The sequence below is a fragment of the Lepisma saccharinum genome, chromosome 25, assembly GCF_977018435.1.
Source record: "Lepisma saccharinum chromosome 25, izLepSacc3.1, whole genome shotgun sequence".
NCBI classification, from domain to species: domain Eukaryota; kingdom Metazoa; phylum Arthropoda; class Insecta; order Zygentoma; family Lepismatidae; genus Lepisma; species Lepisma saccharinum.
The window spans coordinates 37395774-37413821 of NC_139253.1; the positions used below are offsets into that span (position 1 = coordinate 37395774).

An 18048-nucleotide genomic window follows, 5' to 3' on the forward strand; every position below is an offset into this window, starting at 1 on the left:
CCTCGGCTGTGAAGAGTCCATGACGATCTTCTAGGAGGAGGAAACCACCTGACAGACTGGAGCTGTCATTTGGAAGAAGGGGAAAGTTACAGTAGATAGAATATAAAACATCTATGATGTTATAATCTCTTTGTATGTAGATATTCAATTTTGTTTTGTTTTTTGGTTGTCGAGGATGGAGTTGAAATATTTTGAGTTATGGATTAAATTGTTATTTTACATAAAATCGAACCCATATGAGTTATTATATTATCGTGGTTGGCAATGCAGCAACTACATTACATGCTGCCATTGCTCAGCAGGTCAGTTCTTGTGTTCCTGATAGCCTTGCTTACCAGTGGTTTGTCAATAAAGCTCGGACATGAATAATTTGTTTATGCAACTTGTACTGTTTTAGCCTAGTTTAACCACGTTCTATAGATGAACATGGAGCTCAACAATCACTTTCGTAGCAGTGATCATCTTATTATAGTGGAACCACAAGCAAAAAAAAAAAAAACTTGTGCAGACCCACGACTCCTATCCACCGTACTCCCACGTGGCAGAGTGGAGCATGCTTTCTTATGGCCCGAGCTGAACAGAGGAAGGAAAAGGTGCATGAAGGCATTTCGTTGAAGATTCTTTTCCTTGTGGTCGCTCTGTAGGGGTCAGAGGCATCTTCTTTAATGTCCTTTTGACTATCAGGTTAGTTTAGTTTTCTGGCCATGATTAGTCCTCATTGATGATGTTTTCCCACTAACTTTGTATGCAGTAGTGCTGTATATTAAATGCAAAGGTAAAAAAAAAAGTACATAAATTAGATATTGTTAATAGCGGTCTTCACATTATTGTTGTTTCTAACCCCTATATACACCAAATACAGGTTTACTGTGCACAATTCATACAAAGTAAAGCAATAGGGTCATTCCATGTCAAATCAACGAATTTTAAAATAATTGGTTGCATGACCATTTTTGAATAATTTCATTTTTAGTACATACGTTTGTACATGTTTCTAGATATCAAAACCAATGTTAAAAAAAATATATTGTCTTTAGTTCTCCTGAGGCAGCCATTTTTCCAACATGGCATATGGCCTTTTTTGCTCATGTAGCAGTTTATGGAAACCTTAATATCTCATCTATCTAGAGATCCAAAACAAGTCATTTTGTAGCTAATGAAGCATACTTTCTTATGTTTTGCTCAAAATTGAATCCTAACCAAAATTATGGTGGAAATTTGGGTAAAAATAGTTAAAAAATTGGATTTTTAAGCCAATTTCTTTAATGAAGGGGTTTAGTCTAAGGCTTGAATTTTTTTTCGTGTGTACACCTAGCTGCATGGTGTCTGCAAATAAAGTATTAGTGCTTAGAAATGCCACCCTTTTTTTCAGCATTGGCTTAAACATGGCCGTTTATGAAATTTTGCCAGTTTTCGGGGTTAAGTATCTCAGATGGGTCCTCTTGAAAAATTTTGAAATTTGGCATGAAGAAAGACGTAACTTTTAGACTCAACTCATTTGGCCAATATGAGGTAGCGTGTGACCCCATTTGTGACATTGCTGTATAAGGTTAAGCTACATGTATACCTAAAATAATGAAATATTTCCTTTTTTCTTTTTTAAAATTGGATTTAAAAAGCCACAGAAAATATACGACGGTAATCCCAAAAGTAAGGTCTCCAATTTTTTTTTAAATATAAAGAAACGTTTATTGTCAATAATGTTTACATCATTTTAAAGCTTGAACATTTATCTATTTTTCTACATAATTGCTATTTTGGTCAATGCATTTTTGTAAGCGCTGCAGCAGTTTTTGTATACCCATGTCATACCAGCTCGCTGCCATGTCGTTGAGGAAACGTCAAACCTCATCCTTCATCTCGTCGTCGTTGCTGAGGCACGTTCCGGCCAAATGTTCTTTCAACTTGGGAAACAGGTGGAAGTCACTGGGTGCCAAGTCTGGACAATAAGGTGGGTGGGCAATGATGTCCCATCCAAACTGTTGCAGGAGAGTTACGGTTTGAAGGGCGATGTGGGGGCGAGCGTTGTCGTGGAGAATGCTTATGCCCCTGCTCAACATTCCTCTTCTCCAGTTCTGAATCGCCCGCCTGAGATTTTTCAGTGTCTCACAATAACTGTCAGTGTTTATTGTGGTCCCAGAAGCCATGAAGTCGACCAACAATACCCCCTTTCAATTCCATAACAGTTGCCACAACTTTATCGGCAGACTGTGTTTGTTTGAATTTTTGCGGCTTGGGAGAAGAGGAGTGCCGCCACCCACATGATTGTTGTTTGGTCTCTGGTGTGAAGTGAAATGCCCAGGTTTTGTTACCCGTGACAATCGAATCCAAAAAAATTGTCCTTTTCGTCTGCATAGCGGCAAAGAAATTTGCGGGAAGAGTCAACTCGTTGCCGTTTGCATCCTTCAGTGAGCATTCGCGGGACCCATCGTGTGCACAAGTTCCGATATTGCAACATTTCCGTCAAAATCCTATGAATTGTGCTTCGGGAAACCTCAGGAAGCAACGTACACAGATCATCCAGAGTGATCCGTTGATCTTCACGCATGGTTTGCTCAACCTTCGCGACTGTCTCGTCGGAAATTGATGGTCTCCCGCTTCTTTCTTCGTCGTGAATTTCAGTACGACCAGCTGCAAACTCTCTACACCACTTGGGAACATTTTTGACATCCATGCACAACTCACCATACACTTCCGTCAATTGGCAATGAATTTTAATCAGTTTAACACCTTTTGCGTTCAAAAACTGAATAACTGCGCGAACTTCACACTTGGCAGTAGCGCTGAGCAGGAGCTCCATTACAAACGACTGCCAAGCCATGACTGAGCGTCCCAGCGAGGTGTGTGTGTGGGCTTGTTTGGGAGTGGGGGAGCAACCAACACAACAGTGTTGCCAACTGCCAAATAAAAAGTTTCTTTGTATTTAAAAAATATAGGAGACCTTACTTTTGGGATTACCCTAGTAGTAACATAGGATTTTAATACTTGACTAGCCAGAAATTGAAATTACAAGATATGACAATAGAAGATCTACAAAATCTCGTTGCAAAGAGTTAGACATGTTTGATAGGATTTGAGGAAAGTCTGGAGTTGATATGTGCATGAACAATCTGTGTTGTCATTCTTTCTTTGCCTAATGTGGTAAGAGGTAGTGACTTGTGAATGTTTATTGTGTGTGACTGGAAAAGGAGTGTTCTGCAGGTTTTTTAACTGGAGAGGACTGTCATAAAGACACTTTTGGTAAAGTAGCCAAAGATTTCGTTAATCTTAAACAACTTAGTGAAAATAATAAAACACTTCTTAGGTCGAGGCTACAGATGGATGATTCTACATATGGATGACTTAAGAGACAATATGCAAATGCCAATAAAAAAAGTTCTTCTTAAATACATCTTTTTAGGGCCGGTTTTTCAATGTGAGATTAAAGTTTGAGTTGGTCAAATAACTAGAGGTTACTGCAATTTTGGGGTTTTCCATCCGCGGTCAGCTCCTCAACTGGAGGTTAAGTGACACTGAACTTGATCTGTGCTTCATCTGGTGGCCAGCAAGATGACTGGTAGTTTCCGAACAAACATGGCTGCCTCATCGGAAGATAGATCTCCACCAGACAGTTTCTCAGACACATTGAACCAGAAATAATTCAATAAAAGCTACATTGGTGTAAAAATAAACTTGTTGTGCTTGGCAGAGTTCAAATGAAGTGCGCAGTAACAGGCAAAACTAAACAAATGGTCGCTAGACTTTGATTTGTGAAAACGTACTGTAGACATCTGTCCTATGGCGAAGCAAATATCAAGGTGGCAAGTTGGTGTAGTGGATAAGGACGGTAGCTTGGAGCGTGCGATCTATTTTATGTCATGAGCTCGAGTCCTGCTGCTGACTTTTTTTTTTTTTTTGTTATCGTTCATTTACCACGATTTTGACATTGATTCTATTTTTAATTTTGCACGATCCTAAAATATGAATTAAAAATTGTTCATATTATATCGTCGGGTAGAGATACAATATTAAAGTTGCCTACAAAGTATGAATGTTCAATAAAGTATTTAATTTATCTGTGATGTTACTTTTTCCCAGGGAAAAATATGTGCTCTTCGAAACATCTTATTTGACCACCCCGAAAGAATTCTAAGTCCCGAATTCGTAAAGTTAGTAACATTGCACTTCGGCTCCAGGTGAGAGTAGCCAACTTTGAGTTGGTCCTTCCACTAGACGAAAAACGCTGCGTTGAGAGGTTTTCGATTTCGCACTTTCCATGAACTTAGAAACTATAAACCGCTATTATAATACACAATCAAACAGAAATAATTTTTACGATTCTGCTTGCTCGACTTGAAATTAGAGGGGTTTGAGACACTGAATACAGTTTTTCTCCACCTGGAGGAAATCACCATCAAGTTTGTGCAGAAAGAAGGAAATTTATGAGGAGTTTATGCGACATTTTATTTACAATACCTTGCATAATATCGAACAGTTCTCAAAAAATAATATTTTTTATGATGTCGAGAAAATGTGCTTGGAACACAGGAAGGTGGGAGTCTTCATAAACGTCAACATGTTTTTAAGAACATAACGTAGAGCAGTTGGTTAAACGCTGTTATCTTTATTTTTCGTTAAGCATGAAAGGTCGCAGGTTCAAATCTCACCCTCTCCTCTTTTTTTTCTCAACAGAGACCGTTGATATTAGAATATTTAAAAAATGAATCTGATGCATCACCTTCTGCACATTTTCCCCCTTAGGAGTTGCAGATTTCCAGGATTTAAAGTTCAAACTTTTTTTTAGTTATTCTTCATGAGTTGTATTAACACACAGGATGCAAAATGTTAAGGTAATTAAGGTATGTATTGTTTATGTTCTTCACTGACACCTACAGTATTGATTATTTCAATATACTAAAAAAAACATATAGTACAGTTATGCTAAGTAGTGATGTAGTGCATTACTGTAACAAAGGAGAGAGTTTAATGAGTTCAACTTGCTAAGATTGGTAATTTTATGTCTGTTCCTTCGTAATGACTCTTGTCAATCCCCTCACCACCATCTTACCATGCATCTAAAACTAATAGTAAATGGTCAATTAACATAAGTAAATGGTTATTGCAACGGAGGCCGATGCGATAATACTAATACGTATTTATATAGTGAGTGACAAACAAACAATTCAAAACCTCAGAATGATCGCTAATTCGTTACTGCTTTGTCTCTAAAATATTTGTCTTATTTCAACAGAAAGTACGAGTATCAGATCTAACAAACTTTCCCCACTAACTTTGCAATATTAAAAACCACCATCACAGACTTAGCTCTACGTAACTTGATTCTGTGCATTTCACGTGGCATGCAACTTCCTCCTATCATTGAAATAACTTCCTGTTACTATTTCCTTTCACCTCGTGAAATACAGAGATCAATGTTAACTTCTTAGCACGGTGGAGAATCGAACCTACGACATCCCTCGTGAGAATCAAGCACGCTACCTCATCTCCAGGTAGCTCACGTTAAAATTTGCTACCAGTTTGAAGAAGCCAATTCACACATAATGTCATGTCTATAATTTCCTCATGACAATTTTTATGAGGAAACAAATTCAGAAAAAATCGAGAAATGCTGAAATGGAAAAATGATGAACATTTCTATTGGTGTTTTGCAATATTTTGTAAATTGTGTGTAAATTCCGTGTTTTGAACAAATAATCGTATAGTTACGAAGTCTTTTGTTGTTTGTTTAAAGTAGGAACAGGAGAGCAAAAAAGGAGTAATTTGAACCAGACCTCGGTTGCCAAGAAACTTCAGCTCTTTCCACAGACTGTAGGAAAAGAGAGAGGAAAGATATATTCAACGTATGAAATATAAAATATGTGTGAAATTAAAACAATGGAATGGATACCTTGCAAGTGCATCCTAACGAACTTCAAACGATGAAAAACATATTTTAATGGTGGAAAACTGCAACTCATTTTCGAAATATGAACCTGATTTTTTCTGCATTATAAAGTGGAGATATGGGACGATATGATACCTCAGCACGAAAAATTTAAGTAAGCCACCTCCTTCCCTCCAACTTTTTCAATGTTCATAATTAGTATTTCAGGTCCAGAAGTTGATGAAAGATCAACTTTTTTTCTGACCCTTAAAAACAATGCTAAACCTGATATCATGTCAGTTTCCCTTCAGTTAGAGCCTGAAAACACTTTTTTTGGCTTTTAGTTTATTTGTCAGTATTTTTAACAGTTTTTGTTGCATTTTTATTTATTTTTGAGGTTTATTTTTCTCCTCCCTTGTTATTACTAGTAAAACTTACATATTTAAATTTCTTGACAAGGTCCTTTTAGCAAATTCACCATGTCTCGAAAATACGGTCAATGGAAAAGCACAATATTATTCTGAACTGAAATGTTTGGCAATGGATTAAAATACTTTGTGTGAAGACTACTTTAAGGTTCTTTTTCTGGAAACTATTATCGCTTTAATCTGTGGTTTTAAAGTAAAATTAGACACAATATTAAATGAAATTATACTCTGGTGTATGCGAAGCAGAACTGTATTTTCGGATGCTGGCCGACTACAGTATCGTAGAAGGCTTACTCTGAAAGGAGATGAATTGGTTGATTTGGTGTTTTACGTCCACTTTATGCACAGTAAGGCTAATCAGGACTGGACCTAAAGTTTAAAGTGGGATCCGAACCACTATGTGCCTCCACTGGAAAGAAGATGAAATAATTTATAAAGAAAAACCTTGAGGTATATTTTATGTAACCTTGAAGTAAACAAAGAAAACTACATTATCACTTAGTTGCTCTTTTCTCCTTTGGTTCAGTAGTTTCAACTACCAAACAACGGGCTTCGATTTATTAGACTACTTACTCTCTCGTAATTTATGAAAAAAATCAAGCTTTCATTTTTACAGCGAAAATTATTTTATAATATTTTTTTACCATTTTTAGATCATTCTATAGGTCATCTTTTGAATTTTTTTAGGTCATCAACTCCTGAGCCCTAGTCATAATGTTTAATCCTACAAGCATTCCTCCGCTATCCTAAAGACTTGAGCAAACACCTAAAACTTTCCACTTCACACTGCACTACACCACAACAGAAATGTGTATGTCTTCATCCCTCGAACAGAGTGCATAAAATAACCTGAACTGTGTGGTGTAGAGGGATCGTGCTTGCTTGCGGAATGAAAGGTCATGGCTTCAAACCTACTTCTTTGCAAAATATTTTTTGGAAAGTAAACGGCTTTGGACAAGAATGCTTATCTACGTTTCTTCGATATTTCCGTTAATATTTATGCGATTTATGTCAAGCATTTCTGGATGCAGAAACATGCGATGTATAGTGTGAGGAGGATAGTTTGTTTCAAACGTTGAATATAGCATACTATTTGTTGTTGTATCATTTGAAAATCCGACGTATATTTTAGGTCTGCAGTGGAGAGCACAAACAAAGAACATCATATTTGTGTGTATGTGTGTGAGATGGTATGTGTGTCTTATTGTTTTAAGTCTACCTTATGCACGGATAGGCTAATCGGGACTGGACCTACAGTTTAAACAGAATCCGAACCACTGTGCAATGAGCCTCCACGTGATATCAAACCCGGGACACATTGATTACAACATCCGGTTTAAGAACATATATACTGCTGGACAATGAAAACCGGACACTTTAATATTTGACATCTGAATTGCAATAACAGCTCGCAGGTATATTACAGAATGTTCGGCAGATCATGTAGTACCATATGCACCATTCATAGGCTCGGACTTTGTTTATGCATTCGTACTTAATTCAGTTTCTGCAACATTTAGTTAGCCCTTGTACCAGAGCTTTTATCGACCCAATGCGTTATCACAAAAAATGCAAGTGTCCGTTTTTTTTTTGTCCAGCAGTATATTTATGACATATAAATATTTAATGTGTGTTAACGTAACTTTTGGCAGCTGAATAAATAGAAAAGTCTTGCCAAAAATATGCCAATCACTAAAATTCAAGAAGTTGAGCAAAAACATTCCCAAGGTATGCATTGCATAAATATTTACAGTGATTTAATATAATCTTATATTACATTATTACAACACTTCATACTCTATAAATAACAATAATAAAAACAAAAATCAGGAGTGGGTGAGATTTGAACCTACGATGTTTCGTTCTTGACGAAAAAGTATAACAAGACAACCACCTAACCAACTGCTCCAGGAGATTACTAAAGTGAAACTCTGTAACACAAGTTGATCTCAGTTGAAAGAACATTTTGCAGGAGTTCCGAATCATTTTTCGCCACAGATCAAGGAAAAGACGCACTTTGTAGAATCGTCTGGTATTGTGCAATTTATCTTTACTGTAATTTTGCCTAAAATCGAGAGAAATTTGCTTCATTGCATTCAAATGTGATGTCAATTCTCTCCAGGTGGTGGAGAACCAGTTCAGTGTTTCCAACTGCACATAAATTCCCTATTTTCTATATCAGAACTAATACTCTTAAAAATATATCAACATTTGTATTTCCAATTTACGATTTTTGTTTAATTGCATATTATATTAGTGGTTTAGGTTTCTAACTTCATGGAATTTGAAAGAATGAAGAAATTCACAAGAGCGTTTTTGTTTAGAAAGAAAAACTGTTGCTAAGTTGGATACTATTTGTCGACTCATAAGTGCTGTTGCCAAATTTATGAATTCAGGACTTTGAATTTTTTCAGGGTGGTCAAATAAGATGTTGCGAAGAGTACAGAGTGGGGTATAAACTTCTAGTCAAAATATACGTGCAAAGTCTCAACATATTTTCCTAATTACATGGCTAGATAGGAGTTATTTGCATCTGATGTCTCTTTCATCCTGTATGAAACAATGCTTATTTGTACTATTTTGTGTTTTGTGATGTCTATCTGGTTTATGGCAAAAGCTAAATGTGTAGTCATTGTTTTGACCTTATATGTATTTTTTGTAGCAATGCAATACCTGCACGTTAGGTTCTGTATTTGCAATGTAAACAATGAATTTCAACAACTGCAAGTGCCCTATTGTAGTTCTACCTTTTCACGCGAAATTTGATTGGAATTTAGAAATCTAGATGGCAGTGGGATCGAATTCCTCGCACCAGCATTACCAACATATAATTGTTCCGTGCCTAACCTAAGGTCAGCGAACCTCTGGTTATTTTCGAAATGAAAAACCCGGTGTTGGTTAAGAGTGGAGGTGAACTCCAACTGGTGGTTAGCTGACCGAAAAGTTGACCAGACATTGAAAAACTGGCCCTTATTTGGTTAAGTACACTGTGATCTTCTGAAATACCATTCACAGAAAAGGGTAAGTAATTGAATTTTTAAAATTAGATCAAGGGATATATCCCCATATAAAATGAAGTGTGCAAAATGATGCATCCAAAAACTTTAAATCAATCAATCAATCAAATTGCGTCACATAGCAAAACCAAAAAAGTAAGTATTATACCTTGTAAATCAATGTGCCCATGTTACAGTAAAATTTTCATCTCTGGTGAAAGTGGCTCACATAAATGCCAGAATGGAAATGATGCCTTTGTGCCAACCCAAGAAACACTGAAGGAAATGGATGCAGTTTGTTCTGCTTTCGAAGTATGTCCTGTTTCAATGCTGTAGAGCCTGATTGCAGAAAAATTCTACAGTGCTCTTGCTCACAAAACTATTTGCATCATACAAGGAATGCAAAGGAAGCTGGTAAGTTGTGTTCCAGAAAGTATCAGAACTGAAGAATAGAAGGCAAGTGTGACAATCCTTTGCGTGGACAGTACAATCATTAATTGAAATGTTGAAAAGAAAAATGTAAATTAGCAAAAAATAATGGTGAAAAGGTCAGAATCAAGTTTGATTACTACCAGTTGGTCAAGAAAAAATATATGTGATGAAATGGGGGTTTATGATCATTTAGTGAGAGTAGGAGCTTAGTGAAAGAACAAGGAATTCTGCATGATTTGACAAAGAGAATGAGTAGGAAACTGGAGCTGACAGCCAACTGCATGTGGGTACCAAATAAATCAAATCCATTGCAATGAGATTTCGTAGATCTGCAATTGTCATACCTTGTAATTATAATTTCCGGTCAATTATTAAAATCCTATGTTACTATATTTTCTGTGGCTTTTTTAACCCAATTTTAAAAAGAAAAAGAAAATATTCATTATTCTAGGCATACGTGTACATGTAGCTTAACCTTACACAGCAATGTCACAACTGGGGTCACATACGCTACCTCATATTGACCAAATGAGTTGAGTCTAAACGTTGAAATTTTTTATGCGAGTTAGGTTCATGCAGGGATTTCTTCATGCCAAATTTCAGAATTTTTCAAGAGGACCAATCTGAGATATTTAACCCCAAAAACTCGCAAAATTCCAAAAACGGCCATGTTTAAGCCCATGCTGAAAAAAAAGGATTGCATTTCTAAGCACTGATATTTTATTTGCACACACCATGCAGGTAGGTCGACACACGAAAAAAAATGCAAGCCTTAGACTAAACCCCTTCATTAAAGAAATTGGCTTAAAAATCCAATTTTTAACTATTGTTACCAACATTTCCACCATAATTTTTGTTCTTAGGATTCAATTTTGAGCAAAACATACTTGAATATCATAGAAAGTATGCTTCATTAGCTACAAAATGAATTTTGTTTCAGATCTCTAGCTCTAATGGTTTTTGAGATACTAAGGTTTCCATAAACTGCTACATAAGCAAAAAAAGCCATGTGCCATGTTGGAAAAATGGCTGCCCCAGGATAACTAAAGACAATTTTTTTTTTTACCTTGGTTTTGATATCTAGAAACATGTACAAACATATGTACTAAAAATGATTTTTTTTTCTAAAATGGTCATGCAACCACCAGATGACCCAATAACCAATGTGAAAGACATATTGTACTTACATATTGATGGATACAAACATCAAGGTTAAGAAAATCAAGACATTTCATGCAAAGAGGTTTCTCTTTTTCCCTCCAACATTATTGTAAGCTTACTTTTCTCCCTCTTACTATTGTACTTTTATTTTGACAGAACCTTTAATTTCATGTAAAAAAAAAAAAATTCTACAGGGACTTCAATATTATCACATGTAAAATCTGCAAAGAGCAGTGTAGCTAATGCTGAGTCCCTCACAGTCTTACTACTTGAAACTACATGTAAATCCAAATCGATTTTAATACTTTTGGAATATGTACATTTTTCTCATTCCAATGCAACTTCAGATATTTGATCAAACTGTCACATAAACTTATGACTGGGCATACTAGTGCACGGAAGATTCTTTTTCAAAGAGGGCTGGAATTGTAAAGATTGATAGTACATAGCTGCGTTCTAAGGGGTGGGCGTTTCACACTATAAAATTCATAATTACCTTTTTAAATTTAGTTTTAAACGTTTCTCAAAGACAAAAATGGTAATCAGGGACATTTGAAAATAGGTTTCCAATTACCCCTTTGGTTTTTCCTGAGTTCTTTACTGCTTTTGTTAGAAAATTGTGATTTTTCCCAATTTCGGGAGGGGCAGTTGCCCATCAGCTCCATACTACATTTGCCAGTGCTCACAGAACTGTTGCATACATGTTGTTCAGTACTACCTTTTACTTGTGCTTTATTCATATCTTCGCTGTCTTAGCTAAAATAGCCATTTATCCATTTCTGACATCAGTTGACTCAATCTTTGAAACCCCCGCCCCCTCAACCATATTTCATTGCTCCCGTGGGAATGGATAGAAACCAGTGAAGAGTAAGAAGTGAGAAGCTGGGCAATTCTAAAGTCACGATGTCCGTTTTGTTCATAAAAACAAAATTCCATGACTTTACCAGGTTTTCTAAACCGAATCATTACGGAAATTAGTGTATATGAACATGTTTGGAGGAAGGTCACTCTGAATTAGCTAAGGAGGAAGGTCACTCTGAATTAGCTAAGGAGGAAGGTCACTCTGAATTAGCTAAACACTCACATTTAGAATTGGGAGCCATGGTGTTCGAAACAGTAGGGCTCTAACTGCCACACGGGGGACCTGGGCTCGATTTCAGAGGTGGTTGATGTAAGATAATAATTTTTCTGACCTTGTCCCTTGATAAAGTGGCTCTGTAACTCACCTAGCTGGTGGCTGGAGCATGATGCTAATCACATAACCTTCAAAATGGCTGAGACCAAAGAATGTGTGGGGCCCTACCGCCACTTCCCCCTATATCTATGCCTCATGGTACGGTGCAAAGTGCACGGAAAGAGTGTCTCTACCTTACCTCACACTTAGAATCCCACATGACTAAATTTTAGAATATTCACTTCACACGTAAAGGTAATAAGAAGAAGGAAAACTGAACAGTAACTGACTGTTGGGTAGGGAGAGAAACAAGTATCATGGGTGAGTTTCTAGGTAACACTTCAAATGTATTGACTAATAATTAACACAAATTATTTTTTCTACAAAGCTATAAGAATTATACTGCAATTAGTACATAGTTTTAGTATTTAGTAATATATGACTCCAGAATATCTATGTTCTTCATGAAGGTTCGCATAACCACATTTTGTACATGCAAAGTAATCTAACACAGTTATTTTTAGTGGTTTTTATTTGATTTTATACACAACGTTTTGTTCTGGTTTACCAGAATTTTTTCAAGCTACACATACAACAACACAACCTTACATGGCTAGTCAATCTACACTTCTAAGGAATTAATGTGTGTCCTTATTTCCTCCTAGGTAAAACTGGTTTTTCCACCTTGCAGGTGTTATAGCTGGCTGTTTCTCCCCCTCCCCTGCATCCTGTAACCTACTCTTCTTGAAATGGTTTAATGAGTACAAAGGAGAGAAGGAGAGTGATGAATTGGCAATGGCAGGGGTATATATGAAGTAGAATGTGGTGGATGTACAAGTAAGTACATAGGAGAGACAGGGAGAAACATCAATGAAAGAGACATTAAAGAGGAAGATCTAAGAATGACATTGAGTGAGCATATGTTGACAAATGGGCACACAATTAAGAAAGTAAAAATGGAGAAGAGAGAAAATGAAATGGAGAGGAAAGTGGCAGAGACACAACACATATGCAAAAACAGGGGAGAGAAAATTAACAAAAACTAAGGGGAAATTGGCATAAAATGGGTAGAACTAGTAAAAAAGCATGTGGAGAGCAAGTTGGTTAAATTTCCAGAGCCACCTTCAATTTTCTGCACAAAAATGGAAGAATTCACCTTACCAGATCAGTTCAAGGAGAAAGGGAAGGTCAGTGCCACCAGAAGGAGGATGGGAGGGAAAACAAGAAGAGTAGGTTACAGGATGGAGGGTAGGGGGAGAAACAGCCAGCTATAACACCTGCAAGGTGGAAAAACCAGTTTTGCCTAGGAGGAAATAAGGACACACATTAATTCCTTAGAAGTGTAGAGTGACTAGAGATGTGAGGTTGTGTTGTATGTGTAGCTTGAAAAAGTTCTGAGAAACCAGAACGAAACATCGCAGATAAAATCAAATAAAAACCACTAAAAATAACTGTGTTAGATTATTTTGCATATGACAACAGACAACTATGTACTGGAGACCTTCAAAAATTAAAACAAGAAAGTGTAGAAGATTCCTATACGACAAGAGTTGAAAACATAACCTCTTTTTACCTACAGTATTTCATATACAATTTCTACTGTTATACTCAGCATATCAAGTACATACACTATAGACAAGAATTAAATAACTCTTGTTTGCCCTATTTTTTTGTTCAAAAACCTACTTTTACTACACTAATACAAAAAACGTTGATTCTTCCAGAGAGTAAATTTCCCAGACATTTTCTAGAAAAAGTAAATTTCCTGACTTTTGAACTTCTTACACAATTACTATCATCACTTTCTATAACAGTCAAATGATACAAAATTTTATGTGAAAGCCTAAAAAATAATCATTAGAATGAAATGAATGAAAAACAATACTAAATATAATCACCTGGGGACTTCCGGTTTTTGGCTAGGCTTTGCTTCACTCGTATTAGTAATGGGAACTGGATTCACACTGACTGCAACTTCATCTGCCTCTCCACCAACGTCAGGTAAAGACTGTACTAGGTCCTTCAGAAAGTCAAACCTAGCTTCGGAAAGTATACATTGTTTCCTAGCAAGAAGTGATAAGTACAAAACTGGTTATTTTCTAGGCTCAGTTAGTAGCAAATAGCGTGTTAACCTCAAGATTGAAGTATAACACAAAATACCCCAATCATGAAAATAAACTAATATTACTTTACAGATGAGCTGATCCTATGGGAATTTGTCAATTCTTAAATCAGCCCTGATCCAGCAGAAATTTTATTGTGTGTGTATGTACCTCTTCTCCCTTCTTTTATCCTAATGACAGAAATGTGACATCGTAAAAATGCTTATAACCCATTGTGGTACTTTAGTTTCCTTTTATTCCCATCTTAACACTATGTGGAGCTGTGGTAGCCTGACTGCCACCCCGAGACCCAGCTTTGATTTCCATTGTGGGTGATCTAAGGTTGGAATTTTTCCAGTTTTATCCCTGGATAAAATGGCATTGTGCCAATCACATCACCTCTCTTCTCACATCGGAAGCAATGTTACCAAAAAGTCACAATTACATGAAACAGCAAATATCATCAATATAGGTTTTATGCATCAGGGTTTTGACCATTGTGGATTTTGTTCATTTCATGTTCAATATTTGGCTTTTGATGCACAAACCCTTATGTTTCCACTAAGATGGGTCCTTTGGACAGATGTAATAAATCTTGGTTTTATGGTAAACCAAGTACCTTCTTAAGGAAATGATTAGGTTGCCAAATAAGACCTTATGCATGTTAACTAAATCAACATAAATTTTAAAAAAATACAGTTAAATTTGTGGCATTTTTGGTAAATCTAATTTACTCTGATACTTATTTCAACACAATAATTTTTTTGTACTATATATTGTCAATGGGAGCATTTGATGTTACAAAAATCACAATTGGAAGTGTGTTTTGTGCTTGTAAATGTAAGAGTTAATATTGAAGTACTTGAAGTGGAAAATATTAGGTTAGTGCATTTGGGGAAAGAGGATGCAATTGGTGTCACTTGGTGACAATGAGTCAGCTTGGGGGGTTGCTTTGTGCAAATTTTCTTAGCTGGGCAGATACCATCCTCTTTACTTTGAGAACTACACACACTCAATATTACTCTAAGAAGATCATGTAACCATTATTGCATAACACAGTAACACAATAAACCTTAATCTGACTTTTAATCTTCTGTCGATGTTTCAATCCAGTTATCCAGAAAAATTTCAAGCAGACACTACCAAGTGGAACACACTCTTACATGGCATATCTCTTAAGGTTCTTTCCTAGGAGAAGGGGTTTTTCCACCTTGCTGTGCAGTGTTGTTAAGTTTAGTATGGGAATGTTCTGGGAAACTGAACCAAAACATTTCCAGAAGAACAATAAAAAGTCACTTTCAAAATCAAACTTATTGCATTGTTTTTGTAATATAATTCAAGAATAATAAGAAATGTAAGCCTTCCATGTTGTGGCAAACTCTATATATTCTTTGTGCACCCTACAATATGCTATTGCATCTTTCCTTGTACTGATTCACAATAACAGATGAGAAGACATGATCAACATGAGATTTTTATTGAACTTCACAGATGCTGGATTTAATGAAGTTAACATATTTGAACAACCATCTTTCATATCTGTTCTTGTTACTTAAATCTCAAAAAGGAGCACTAAAGAAACATACATGACATGCAACTGTTTTTCAAATATAAGTATTTTATTAACTATTTGTCAATAACAAATACACCACCAATAATGTTCACTTTAGGTTACTATAAAAGAGAGAAAACAGTTAACTTACATGTGTGACGGACTTAAAGTTTTTGCATTTCTAGCACTAGTGACTTCCATTGCTTTCGTTAGCAGTGACTCAACAAAAAGTTCTAATGCTCTAGGTACTTAGTTAAGGTTAATAACATTTCCAACATTATCACGTTTTACAAAGCTAAGTTGTCAATGAAACAGGGAAATTAATTGTGCCACACAGTCAAATTGAAAAAATAACTTCTAAAATGTTACAACAAAACAACAAAAATATTGCAAGAAAATTTTAAAGACCATACTAGGAAATCTGAATTCTATTCTCTCTCATAGATCAATGTAGTTCAGTTTCATATGATATAGAATGCAACACACGCATGCTTGCAAGCAGACTTGCAAATAAAGAGTAGGAGAAAAAAGTATGGCATTACGTTTGCAGAGTTTCACATGTATGTGCAATACCATACGTGTGCACTCCAGTACAGCAAGGCCAGCAGTGATGGCTGGCCCACAGCATTATAGTTGCAAAATAATTTTTTTAACTTATCATTTTTCATTATTTCTTCCTTATTACCTTCAAGGTTCGTCCTTTTCTGATGTGAGGCAATCCCAAGGTCTGTCGAATTGTAGCCTTCTCTTCCTGACTTCAAGCGGGGTGGTGGAAGCTAGTGGACAAATTTTCTCCTGAGATTTCAGTCTGTGTATGGGACTGGTGGCCACCCACCATAGTGAGCAAATTGGGGAGCTAAGAATGAGTACAGTAACTCGGTCATGGAAACCTACAACAAATGGGGGTAGGCCCCGGCCCGTATGGGCTGTTGCACCATGGGTTTTTCATTAAGGTTGGTGTAGTATATTCTTGCAAGCAATAGCAAACATCTTCTTAACAATTCCTGAATACTCGTAAATGTGGTTTTGATCATCGTTGATACGCAGAAAAGCATATATGACAAGTGGGACCTCCTATTTGAGTAACAGATAATTGCCCAATGAATCACTGCATTTAAATATCCCTCCACTCTAGTGCAAGATCATATTTGTTTGCCAGGTTTGCAATCATGGCAGCTTCACCCAATAAAATGAATATGTACTTCGATGACATCAATGAAACTCACGTATTATATGATAATATACAGTGCCTTTCACGGTGGTCGTCCATGTAGCGGCGGCCAGCTTGCCATGCAGGTGGGAGCACATCTGCCGGCATTTAGATCCACAACTGTACGCTGCCCTTGGCACTGGAAGCATCAGTATCCAGTGTCCAGTTTGCACGTGTTTCTGAAGTGTTAAAGGTTGTTAACAAGTGTTTTAGATTGTTTCATTTTAGATTCCATATTACTGGTGCTTTTCTGCAGTCTAATAATGCCACTCTATCCGTAGAATTTAAAACAACGAATTTTTATGTACAACTTTTACATCATTACGAATTCTTGTACGGAAGGAAGTTATAAGGCGTTTCACAGTAGAATTCCCAGATGTTCCTGTTCCACACAGAGACAGTGTTCGGAAAACTTGTGAACAAATTTAGGGAAACAGGGTCTGTCCTTGATAAGAAGCAAAGTGTGAAACGATGTGTGTTTACTGAGGAGGAAAGTAGATGACGTTAGAGCACGACTGGAACATAATGCTAAAATATCACTCCGGTGCCTCACACAAGAAACAAACATTATTAAGTTGTCTGCTTGGCACGCTACCAAGGTTTTAAACCTGAAGCCATACATTAGAAGAATTGAAAAAAAATATCAGGAGAGAAATTGAAGCAATTTCAGAAGAGAAACTGATAAGTGTTAGTGAAAAATTGCTAAAAAGATACCGTTAATGTATGGATGCAGAAGGAGAACATTTCCAAGGCCTCTTGTAACAACGCACGTGTTTATTCTTATTGTAACTGTCCATCTAATTGTACAAATTTATTTTATTACATAGGTAGCATTTCAGTTTAGGGGGATGTTACATCAAATTTGCCGGAAGACAAACTCTCGCTGCCAGGTGCGCTTGCCGCCACTCTGTGGACGATTTGACCGTGAAAGGGACTGTATATCAATATATATCATTTTAATGCAGAGGAAATTGTACCTGTAGTTAGCTTAAGAAATTATGAAATTCTTAACCCTAAAACACTACCGTACAAAATTTACATATGCTTTGAACTCAAATCCCTTCCCTACCTCCCACCCACTCACCCCTCCACCTAGCAGTGCCTCAAGTTGTCTGTCGGACATAAGGCAG

General features: G+C 36.5%; 1 protein-coding gene across 1 annotated transcript in view; it reads right to left on the minus strand.

Moving 5' to 3' along the window:
* The window catches only part of NC2alpha (negative cofactor 2 alpha), a 37927-nt gene that overhangs the window by 2100 nt on the left and 17779 nt on the right, over positions 1 to 18048 (minus strand). Inside the window, exons 3-4 of the mRNA XM_083111998.1 lie at positions 15860 to 15953; positions 13953 to 14117 (exon numbers count right to left, since the gene is read on the minus strand). Coding sequence (XP_082968124.1) covers positions 13953 to 14117; positions 15860 to 15953 — 259 coding nt within the window. The remainder of the gene's footprint in view (positions 1 to 13952; positions 14118 to 15859; positions 15954 to 18048) is intronic.